Here is a 12,896-nt window from a genome sequence, read left to right as displayed (position 1 = left end):
TGAAGAATCTCAAATATTAAATATATTTTGATTTGTTTAACACTTTTTTGGTTACTACATGATTCCATATGTGTTATTTCATAGTTTTGATTTCTTCACTATTATTCTACAATGTAGAAAATAGTAAAAATAAAGAAAAACCTGTGAATGAGTAGGTGTTCAAAAACCTTTGACCGGTATTGTATGTGAAGCTACTTTTTAAGTAAATACCTGCAGTCAACTTGTGCAATACATTAGGAGATAAAGCAGATCACGTTCTTCATTTCACCTGTAACATTATTTTACATTATGAAGCTTACCATAGTTCCCCAGAACAGTTGAGCCAGTCATGTGTTTGTTTGAAAATAGCACAACAGGAGAAAGTGGGAGCAGGTGAGTACAGCTGTGTTTTGACATGGTTCGCGTTTTATATAGTGTTTTTTTTGCTTCAATATAGTGATCTGGGACATGCAACTATGCAGAAAATACATTGGTGCAACACATTCGGCAGAAAATAGCTTCATTGTCATCAGATGACAACAGAAGTGCAACGCGATTTGGCTGGAAGCCACACAAATACATTTGTTTACAATGAAAATGCATGGTATATTTTGCAAAAACAATGCATGGCCATCATATTTCTAATGTTTATCATAGAAAGAAAGTAGGCTGGCTACACCGAGAAAAGTACTGGAGAAAAGTAGCTACACATCAGTCAGAGCGCTGTCTGCTGATGGAATGCCCTTAAGTGAATTCTCATCTGAGTTGAGAACTGCAACTGAAGCACAAAATTAGTTTGATGCCGAGCAGAAATTACAATATTTTCGATCTGTGTTTACAGAACGCAGCAAGATATTTCTTATGCACTTAATTTTTTTTTCCTGCCTGAAAAATGAAGAATTCTGCGACCCCTAAATTTAACTTGCTAGTTATCTAAGTAAGTGGCTGAATTAATAAGGTGATGGGGCATTATATTGTCATAGCTTTCAGCCGTGTTTGAGAAGTCAAAGTCCTTTGGATGAGTTATCTGTGCTGCTTGATTTCCTTGCATTTATTCTCCTCTCCGTTCTCATCCCGTCTGCTACTCCCCCATCTTCTAAAAGCAGAGCAGGCAGGCCCGTTGCCCTAGCGACTCCAGACTCCACACAAACACAGGGTGTACACAGTACTGTCTTCCTTCAGACAAGCATGCGTCAAAACGTTGTTTATTTGCACAATGTCTCTCATTCACATTTGCTTATAAATGTCCAAACTCACCAACAATGACGTTCAGTAGTTCCTACCTATATATGTATAACTTTATGAGCTGGATTGCCTGTCTTTGCGATTCTTTTATTTCCGTTTGTGCTCGTTAGCATATTTAGCTATGAGCCTCCATGGAAAACTGCTATTACTTGTGCTAATTTAGTTAGCATACTGGTAATAGATGGCCAATGTATTTTTTTTTTTTTTTTGGTACATCCTTATGTACTAAGCATTTACATTTACATTTACGTCATTTAGCAGACGCTCTTATCCAGAGCGACTTACCAATTGGTGCATTCACCTTATAGCCAGTGGGATAACCACTTTACAATATGTTTTTAAATTTTTTATTATTATTTATTATTATTTTTTGGGGGGTGGGGTGGGGTAAGGGTGTAGAAGGATTACTTTATCCTATCCCAGGTATTCCTTAAAGAGGTGGGGTTTCAAGTGTCTCCGGAAGGTGGTGAGTGACTCCGCTGTCCTGGTGTCGTGAGGGAGCTTGTTCCACCATTGGGGTGCCAGAGCAGCGAACAGTTTTGACTGGGCTGAGCGGGAACTGTGCTTCCGCAGAGGTAGGGGGGCCAGCAGGCCAGAGGTGGATGAACGCAATGCCCTCGTTTGGGTGTAGGGACTGATCAGAGCCTGAAGGAACGAAGGTGCCGTTCCCATCACAGCTCCGTAGGCAAGCACCATGGTCTTGTAGCAGATGCGAGCTTCAACTGGAAGCCAGTGGAGTGTGCGGAGGAGCGGGGTGACGTGAGAGAACTTGGGAAGGTTGAACACCAGACGGGCTGCGGCATTCTGGATGAGTTGTAGGGGTTTAATGGCACAGGCAGGGAGCCCAGCCAACAGTGACTTGCAGTAATCCAGACGGGAGATGACAAGTGCCTGAATTAGGACCTGTGCCGCTTCCTGTGTAAGGCAGGGTCGTACTCTCCGAATGTTGTAGAGCATGAACCTACAGGATCGGGTCACCGCTTTGATGTTAGCGGAGAACGACAGGGTGTTGTCCAGGGTCATGCCAAGGCTCTTCGCACTCTGGGAGGAGGACACAACGGAGTTGTCAACCGTGATGGCGAGATCAAGGAACGGGCAGTCCTTCCCCGGGAGGAAGAGCAGCTCCGTCTTGCCGAGGTTCAGCTTGAGGTGGTGATCCATCATCCACACTGATATGTCTGCCAGACATGCAGAGATGCGATTCACCACCTGGTTATCAGAAGAGGGGAAAGGAGAAGATTAGTTGTGTGTCGTCTGCGTAGCAATGATAGGAGAGGCCATGTGAGGATATGACAGAGCCAAGTGACTTGGTGTATAGCGAGAATAGGAGAGGGCCTAGAACTGAGCCCTGGGGAGAGCACGTGGTGCGGAGACAGATTCTCGCCACGCCACTTGGTAGGAGCGACCGGTCAGGTAGGACGCAATCCAAGAGTGAGCCGCGCCGGAGATGCCCAACTCGGAGAGGGTGGAGAGGAGGATCTGATGGTTCACAGTATCAAAGGCAGCAGACAGGTCTAGAAGGACAAGAGCAGAGGAGACAGAGTTAGCTTTAGCAGTGCGGAGAACCTCCGTGACACAGAGAAGAGCAGTCTCAGTTGAATGACCAGTCTTGAAACCTGACTGGTTTGGATCAAGAAGGTCATTCTGAGAGAGATAGCAAGAGAGTTGGCTAAAGACGGCACGCTCAAGAGTTTTGGAGAGAAAAGAAAGAAGGGATACTGGTCTGTAGTTGTTGACATCAGAGGGATCTAAGCCTGTAATACCATAAATCCCGCGGTGAGAGAATGACGCTATGACGATATAAATATCTGGATACTGCCCAACCCTAGTATGCGTGTGTTTATACTCTCACAGTCCCCGCCATTCCATCTGAAGTTTTTTTATATTTTATAAAAAGGGAATTTTGCTGTTTGCTTGAGTAATTGGAGATGGGAATTCCATGTGATCATGGCTCTGTATAATACTGTGCATTGCCGTGAATTTGTTTTGGACTTGGGGACTGTGAAGTGACCCCTGGTAGCATGTCTCATGGGGTATGTATGGGTGTCTGTGTGTGAGGTCTGGGGGAGAAGGGGAGTATATCCCTTACACATACACACATGCGGACACACACACAGTAGTGAGGGAGGGGCTGTACTGTGGTATGTGGGATTTACAGTATGACTGTCTGATAGACCTGGGGCTGTGGATCCTATTAAGTGGTAAAGTGGAGTGTGTGTGCGTGTGCGTGCGTGAGTGCGCGCACGTACAGGGCATGTTGGCATTCTAAAGTCCTAGCAATTTGTCCTATGTTGTTGCAGCCAGTGAAGTGTGCACTACAGACCCAGTAGAGCATTGCACCTGCTTCCCCAACACCCCAGCTCCCCAACCCCTACAATCCAACCCCCATCCCACCTTATCCCCAACACCCAACACCATCTCACCCACCTACCGTTCCTATCCCCTGACTTCCATACCCACTACCCTATCCCCCATCTCAATCCACCTGACCCTTCCCCCAACCTGCCACACCACCACGGTTTCTACTGCCATGACATCATTCATGGTGTCAGTGCCAGAAACACGTGTGCGTGTCTTTACATGAGGAGAGAGAGAGATGCTGCAGATACAGTAAACACGTCAAGGAGACCACAGACTATTGTATGGTTAAACAGTACAAATACGACCTACACAGATCAATCAAGATGGTGAGACACAAGTATAAGGACAAAGTGGAGGAGCAATTCAGCGGGTCGGACATGCGGCGTTTGTGGCAGGGGCTTCTAACGATCATGGAATACATAAAGAAAACCAGTCACGTTGCAGACACCAACCTACCGGATGAGCTAAACACCCTTTTCTCTCCCGCTTCGAGCATAACGAATCTGAGCTGCCGAGGAGAACCCCTGAGGACAACGAGGGCTACATGCTTACTGCCTTCACAGAGGACGTATGTAAGTCATTCAAGCTTGTTAACCCTCGCAGACGGTATCCCTAACCGTGCCCTCAGAGCATGTGCAGACCAGCAAGCTGTTGTGTTTTCTGACATTTTCCACTATCATCCCGTGCCCAAGAAAGCGAAAGTAACTGAACTGATTACCTACCCTACCTGTAGCACTCATTTCCGTCATCATGAAGTGCTTCGAGAGGCTAGTCAAAGACCACATCACCTCCTCCTTCCCCGACACATACGACCCTCTCCAATTCGTCTAACGCCCTGATAGATCCACGGACAACGCAATCGCCATTGCACTGCTCACTGCCCTCACCCACCTGGACAAAAGGAATGCATATGTGAGGATGCTGTTCATCGACTACTGCTCGGCCTTCAATACCATAGTGCCCTCTAAGCTCATCACAAAGCTCATGACCTTGGGACTAAACTCCTCCCTATGTAACTGTGTACTGGACTTCCTGATGTGCCACAGGTGGTGAAGGTAGGCAACATTACCTCCTCCACACTGATCCTCAACACGGGGGCCCCAAAGGGTGCATCCTTAGTCTATCCTGTACTCCCTGTATACCCACGACTGTGTGGCCTCACACAGTTCCAACTCCATCATCAAGTTCTCTGACGACACAACAGTAGTAAGCCTGACTTCCAACAACGACGAGACGGCTTACAGAGAGGAGGTAGGCACTCCGACGGTGTGGTGCCAGGTAAACAACCCCTCCCTCAATGTCAGCAAAACAAAGGAGCTGATTGTGGACTTCAGGAGGAACCAGGTTGGAAACACCCCCATCCTCATCACCGGGGCCGCGGTGGAGATGGTCAAAAAGTTAATCGGCGTACACATCTCTGATGAGCTGAAATGGTCAAACCACACGGACACCTTGGTGAAGAGGGCACGGCAGCGACTCTTCAACCTCAGGAGGCGAAATACATTTGGCCTGTCCCCGAGGGCCCTCACTGTGTTCTACAGAAGCACCATCATCATCACTGGGGCCAAGCTTCCTGCCATCCAGGACCTCTATACCAGGCTATGTCAGAGGAAGGCCCTCAAAATTGTCAAAGACTCCAGCAAACCTAGTCATAGACTGTTCTCTCTGCTACAACACGGCAAGCGGTACCGGAGCGCCAAGTCTAGGTCCAAAAGGCTTCTCAACAGCTTCTACCCCCAAGCCATAAGACTCCGGAACAGCTAATCATTGCTACCTGGACCCCACCCCCACCCCCCTCTTTTACGCTGCTGCTAGTCTGTCTATTATTTATGCATAGTCACTTTAACTCTACCCACATGTACATATTACCTCAATTAGGTCGACTAGTCGTTGCCCCCGCACATTGACTCTGCACTGGTACCCCCCTGTATATAGCCTCCCTACTGTTATTTTATATTACTGCTGCTCCTTAGTTATTTGCTTTTATTTTTTTAAACAAACAAAAAATATTTCAAAAATGCATTGTTGGTTAAGGGCTTGTAAGTAAGCATTTCACTGTAATGTCTACACCTGCTGTATTCAGCACATGTGGCAAATGATGTGGGCAGTATAGGAGTACCTTGGCAAAAACTGTCAGACTGGCCAATAGCGTGTACCCCCAGATCATCAGGCTGCTGAATAGCCAATTGGCAGCTACGTACTCACACTACCCCCCACTTGCTGCTCCCCATATGGATATTCTAGCTCCCACAACAAACATTTATCCTGCCCCCACACCCCAATGGACATTTAGCATTGTTACAGCTGTATATACTATATATACAGTGGGGGGAAAAAGTATTTAGTCAGCCACCAATTGTGCAAGTTCTCCCACTTAAAAAGATGAGAGAGGCCTGTAATTTTCATCATAGGTACACGTCAACTATGACAGACAAATTGAGAAAAGAAATCCAGAAAATCACATTGTAGGATTTTTAATGAATTTATTTGCTAATTATGGTGGAAAATAAGTATTTGGTCACCTACAAACAAGCAAGATTTCTGGCTCTCACAGACCTGTAACTTCTTCTTTAAGAGGCTCCTCTGTCCTCCACTCGTTACCTGTATTAATGGCACCTGTTTGAACTTGTTATCAGTATAAAAGACACCTGTCCACAACCTCAAACAGTCACACTCCAAACTCCACTATGGCCAAGACCAAAGAGCTGTCAAAGGACACCAGAAACAAAATTGTAGACCTGCACCAGACTGGGAAGACTGAATCTGCAACAGGTAACCAGCTTGGTTTGAAGAAATCAACTGTGGGAGCAATTATTAGGAAATGGAAGACATACAAGACCACTGATAATCACCCTCGATCTGGGGCTCCACGCAAGATCTCACCCTGTGGGGTCAAAATGATCACAAGAACGGTGAGCAAAAATCCCAGAACCACACGGGGGGACCTAGTGAATGACCTGCAGAGAGCTGGGACCAAAGTAAAAAAGCCTACCATCAGTAAAACACTGCGCCGCCAGGGACTCAAATCCTGCAGTGTCAGACGTGTCCCCCTGCTTAAGCCAGTACATGTCCAGGCCCGTCTGAATTTGCTAGAGTGCATTTGGATAATCCAGAAGAGGATCGGGAGAATGTCATATGGTCAGATGAAACCAAAATATAACTTTTTGGTAAAAACTCAACTCGTCGTGTTTGGAGGACAAAAAATGCAGAGTTGCATCCAAAGAAAACCATACCTACTGTGAAGCATGGGGGTGGAAACATCATGCTTTGGGGCTGTTTTTCTGCAAAGGGACAAGGATGACTGATCCGTGTAAAGGAAATAGTGAATGGGGCCATGTATCATGAGATTCTGAGTGAAAAGCTCCTTCCATCATCAAGAGCATTAAAGATGAAACGTGGCTGGGTCTTTCAGCATGACAATGATCCCAAACACACCGCCCGGGCAACAAAGGAGTGGCTTCGTAAGAAGCATTTCAAGGTCCTGGAGTGGCCTAGCCAGTCTCCAGATCTCAACCCCATAGAAAATCTTTGGAGGGAGTTGAAAGTCCGTGTTGCCCAGCGACAGCCCCAAAACATCACTGCTCTAGAGGAGATCTCTATGGAGGAATGGGCCAAATACCAGCAACAGTGTGTGAAAACCTTATGAAGACTTACAGAAAACGTTTGACCTGTGTCATTGCCAACAAAGGGTATATAACAAAGTATTGAGAAACTTTTGTTATTGACCAAATACTTATTTTCCACCATAATTTGCAAATAAATTCATAAAAAATCCTACAATGTGATTTTCTGGATTTCTTTTCTTCTTATTTTGTCTGTCATAGTTGACGTGTACCTATGATGAAAATTACAGGCCACTCTCATCTTTTTAAGTGGGAGAACTTGCACAATTGGTGGCTGACTAAATACTTTTTTCCCCCACTGTATACAGTTGAAGTTGGAAGTTTACATATACCTTAGCCAAATAGATTTAAAATCAGTTTTTCACAATTCCTGACATTTAATCCTAGTAAAAATTCCCTGTCTTATTCTTATTTTAAGAATGTGAAATGTCAGAACAATAGTAGAAATAATTATTTATTTCAGCTTTCACATTCCCAGTGGGTCACAAGTTTACATACACTCAATTAGTATTTGGTAGCATTGCCTTTAAATTGTTTGACTTGGGTCAAACGTTTCGGGTAGCCTTCCACAAGCTTCCCACAATATGTTGGGTGAATTTTGGCCCATTCCTCCTGACAGAGCTGGTGTAACTGAGTCTGGTTAGTAGGCCTCATTGCTTGCACACGCTTTCTCAGTTCTGCCCATAAATGTTCTATAGCATTGAGGTCAGGGCTTTGTGATGGCCACTCCAATACCTTGACTTTGTTGTCCTTAAGCCATTTTGCCACAACTTTTGATGTATGCTTGGGGTCATTGTCCATTTGGAAGACCCATTTGCCACCAAGCTTTAACTTCCTGACTGATGTCTTGAGATGTTGCTTCAATATATCCACATAATTTTCCTTCCTAATGATGCCATCTATTTTGTGAAGTGCACCAGTCCCTCCTGCAGCAAAGCACCCCCACAGCATGATGCTGCCACCCCCGTGCTTCACGGTTGGGATGGTGTTCTTCGGCTTGCAAGCATCCCCCTTTTTCCTCCAAACATAACGATGGTCATTATGGCCAAACAGTTATATTTTTGTTTCATCAGACTAAATTTTTCCAAAAAGTACAATCTTTGTCCCCATGTGCAGTTGCAAACCGTAGTCTGGCTTTTTTATGGCGGTTTTGGAGCAGTGGCTTCTTCCTTGCTTAGCGGCCTTTCAGGTTATGTCGATATAGGACTCGTTTTACTGTGGATATAGATACTTTTGTACCTGTTTCCTCCAGCATCTTCACAAGGTCCTTTGACCTTGCGGTATGTTGGCTGTGTGGTCCAATGGTGTTTATACTTGCGTACTATTGTTTGTACAGATGAACGTGGTACCTTCAGGCATTTGGAAATTGCTCCCAAGGATGAACCAGACTTGTGGAGGTCTACAATATACAAAAAGGTCTACACATACACAAAAATGTATGCACGCATGACTGTAAGTCGCTTTGGATAAAAGCGTCTGCTAAATGGCATATTATATTATTATTATTATTATTACAATTATTTTTCTGAGGTCTTGGCTGATTTCTTTTGATTTTCCCATGATGTCAAGCAAAGAGGCACTGAGTTTGAAGGTAGGCCTTTAAATACATCCACAGGTACACCTCCAATTGACTCAAATGATGTAAATTAGCCTCTCAGAAGCTTCTAAAGCCATGACATCATTTTCTGGAATTTTCCAAGCTGTTTAAAGGCACAGTCAACTCAGTGTATGTCAACTTCTGACCCACTGGAATTTTGATACAGTGAATTATAAGTCAAATAATTTGTCTGTAAACAATTGTTGGAAAAATTACTTGTGTTATGCACAAAGTAGATGTCCTAAACGACTTTCCACAACTATAGTTTGTTAACAAGAAATGTGTGGAGTGGTTGAAAAACAAGTTTTAATGAAACATACCTAAGTGTATGTAAACTTCCGACTTCAACTGTAGATATATCTTTTTATTATTATTGTTTCATTCACTTTACCCCCCTGCTGGTCCCCCTATGGACATTCTACCCATTTTGTTTTCATTTAACTATTCGCTCAATCCAGTACCTGGGATGGCTGCCGTTTTACGGGCTCCTAACCAACTGTGCTATTTTGTTAGTTTTTTCGCATTGTTTGTAATTTACTTTGTACATAAAGTTGCAGCTACATAAAGTTGCCGTCTCTTATGATAGAAAATATTTTCTGGACATCAGAACAGCTATTACCTCGAACTGGATGGAGATTTTTTCTTTAATGAGTCCGACACGAAGGATATGCTGCTTTCCGGAGACCAGGCCCAAATCCCTGTCAGTCACATGAAGAAAAGGCGGAGATACAGAGGGAGAAGGTCGGGGTGCCTTGTGAGGATTCGGAGGCGAGTGAGTAAATCGTCACTACCATCGGTTCTATTGGTCAACTTGCAATCACTGGAAAACAAACTCGATGATCTACTGTCAAGATTATCCTACAAACGGGACATTAAAAACTGTAATATCTTATGTTTCAACAAGTCTTGGCTGAATGACGAAACAGATAATATAGAGCTGGCTGGGTTTTCCATGCATCGGCAGGACAGAGCAGCTACGTCTGGTAAGACGAGGGGCAGGGGTGTGTGTCTATTTGTCAATAACTGCTGGTGCACGATGTCTAATGTTAAAGAAGTCTTAAGATATTGCTCTCCTGAGGTAGAGTACCTCATGATAAGCTGTAGACCACACTATCTACCTTGAGAGTTCTCATCTATATTATTCGTAGCCATCTATTTACCACCACAAACCGATGCTGGCACTAAGACTGCACACAACGAGCTGTATAAGGCCATACGCAAAAAAGAAAATGCTCATCCAGAAGCGGCACTCCTAGTGACTTTAATGCAGGTAAACTTACATCTGATTTACCTCATTTCTACCAGCATGTTGAATGTGCAACCAGAGGAACAAAAACTCTCCCTCGCCCTCCATTTGGCAAATCTGACCATCATTCTATACTCCTGATTCCTACTTACAAGCAAAAACTGAAGCAAAAAGTACCAGTGACTCGCACAAGTGGTCAGATTACGCGGATGCTACGCTACTGGACTGTTTTGCTTGCACAGACTGGAATATGTTCCGTGATTCATCCAACGGCATTGAGGAGTATATCACCTCACTCACCGGCTTCATCAATAAGTGCATCGACAACGTCGTCCCCACTGTGACCGTATGTACATATCCCAACCAGAAGCCATGGATTACAGGCAGCATCCGCACCGAGCTAAAAGCTAGAGCTGCCGCTTTCAAGGAGCAGGACACTAATCCGGACGCTTAGAAGAAATCCCGCTATGCCCTCAAACGAACCATCAAACAGTCAATACAGGACTAAGATTGAATCCTACTACACCGGCTCTGATACTTTTCGGATGTGGCTGGGCTTGCAAACTATTACAGACTACAAAGGGAAACCCAGCCGCAAGCTGCCCAGTGACGGGAGCCTACCAGTCAAGATAAATGCCTTTTATGCTCGCTTCGAGGCAAGCAACACTAAAGTATGCATAAGAGCACCAGCTGTTCCAGATGATTGTGTGATCACGCTCTCCGTAGCCGATGTGAGCAAGATCTTTAAACAGGTCAACATTCACAAGGCCGCGGGGCTAGATGGATTACCAGGGCGTGTACTCAGAGCATGCGCAGACCAACTGGCAAGTGACTTCACTGACATTTTCACCCTCTCCATGACTGAGTCTGTAATACCTATATGTTTCAAACAGACCACCAGAGTCCCTGTGCCCAAGAATGTGAAGGTAACCTGCCTGAATGACTACCGCCCCGGAGCACTCATGTCGGTTGCCATGAAGTGCTTTGAAAGGCTGTTCATGGCTCACATCAACACCATCATCCCGGAAACCCTAGACCCACTCCAATTTGCATACCGCCGCAACAGATCCGCAGATGACGCAATCTCAATCTCACTCCACACTGCCCTTTCTCACCTGGACAAAAGGAACACCTATGTGAGAATGCTGTTCATTGACTACAGTTAAGAGTTCTACACTATAGTGCCCAAAAAGCTCATAACTAAGCTAAGGACCCTTGGACTAAACACCTCCCTCTGCAACTGGATCCTGGACTTCCTGACGGGCCGCCCCCAGGTGGTAAGGGTAGGCAACAACACATCTGCCACGCTGATCCTCAACACAGGGGCCCCTCAGGGGTGAGTGCTTAGTCCCCTCCTGTCCTCCCTGTTCACCCACGACTGCATGGCCAAGCACGACTCCAACACCATCATTAAGTTTGCTGACGACACAGCAGTGGTACGCCTGATCACCGACAACGATTAGACAGCTTATAGGGAGGAGGTCAGAGACCTGGCAGTGTGGTGCCAGGACAACAGCCTCTCCCTCGATGTGAGCAAGACAAAGGAGATGATTGTGGACTACAGGAAAAGGAGGGCCGAACAGGCCCCCATTAACATCGACGGGGCTGTAGTGGAGCGGGTTTAGTTTCAAGTTCCTTGGTGTCCAGATCACCAACAAACTATCATGGTCCAAACACACCAAGACAGTCGTGAAGAGGGCCCCACAACACCTTTTCCCCCTCCGGAGACTGAAAAGATTTGGCATAGGTCCCCAGATCTTCAAAAAGTTATACAGCTGCACCATCGAGAGCATCCTTACCGGTTGCGTCACCGCCTGGTATGGCAACTGCTCAGCATCCGACCCTAAGGTGCTACAGAGGGTAGTGCGTACGTCCCAATACATCACTGGGGCCAAGCTCCTGCCATCCAGGACCTATATACCAGGAGGTGTCAGAGGAAGGCCAAAAAAATTGTCAAAGACTCCAGTCACCCAAGTCATAGACTGTCCTCTCTGCTACCACATGGCAAGTGGTACCGGAGTGCCATGTCTAGGTCCAAAATGCTCTTTAACCGCTTCAACCCCCAAGCTATAAGACTGCTGAACAATTAATCAAATGGCCACCCATACTATTGACATTGACCCACCCCCCCTCCCCCCCGCTGCTACTCGCTGTTTATTATCTATACATAGTCACTTTACCCTTACCTACTTGAACAAATTACCTCGACTAACCTGTACCCCCGCACATTGACTCGGTACCGGTACCCCCTGTACATAGCCTCGATATTGTTATGTCATTTTATTGTGTTACTTTTTATTAAATGTTTTACTTTAGTTATATATTTTCTTAACTCTATTTCTTGAACTGCATTGTTGGTTAAGGGCTTGTAAGTATGCAATTCACTGTTGTATTCGGCGCATGTGACAAATACAATTTGATTTGATTTGATACTTTTTTTTAAAGGGGCCTTCTTGAATGTGGGCATATTCCTGCCAAATCGTTCCTTCACTCTTTCTTTCTTTCTTAATTTTTCCCTCTCTCCTAAAGCACTATTTCTTTCTTCCCTCTGTACAGAGCTGCCATATGGCTGGGAGAAGATCGATGACCCTATCTATGGCCGTTACTACGTGGAGTAAGTCCTCCCCGCAAATAAAGAATATTCCCAGGACATTAGCTAACATTCCTATTAACTTCTAATCAGGTTTTGGTCTAACGTTAAGATAATACAGTAACGTTCCTCCAACATTCAAAGAATGTTTCTGATAACAAAATGCTGTTTCTAAGAACATTCCCAGGACTTTAGCTACCATTCCCATTAAGTTCTAATTAGGTTGTGGTCTAACGTTAGCATTATAATATTCAA

General features: G+C 45.1%; 1 protein-coding gene across 1 annotated transcript in view; it reads left to right on the top strand.

Moving 5' to 3' along the window:
* Positions 1 to 12,896, top strand: part of LOC121531185 (membrane-associated guanylate kinase, WW and PDZ domain-containing protein 2) — a 338,801-nt gene that overhangs the window by 201,292 nt on the left and 124,613 nt on the right. Inside the window, exon 7 of the mRNA XM_045205201.1 lies at positions 12,608 to 12,665. Within this exon, the coding sequence (XP_045061136.1) occupies positions 12,608 to 12,665 (58 nt within the window). The remainder of the gene's footprint in view (positions 1 to 12,607; positions 12,666 to 12,896) is intronic.

This window comes from Coregonus clupeaformis, chromosome 19 (genome assembly GCF_020615455.1).
Source record: "Coregonus clupeaformis isolate EN_2021a chromosome 19, ASM2061545v1, whole genome shotgun sequence".
Taxonomy (NCBI): domain Eukaryota; kingdom Metazoa; phylum Chordata; class Actinopteri; order Salmoniformes; family Salmonidae; genus Coregonus; species Coregonus clupeaformis.
Note: the sequence above shows the minus strand (reverse complement) of the source record. Positions and strands in the feature narration are given on the sequence as shown.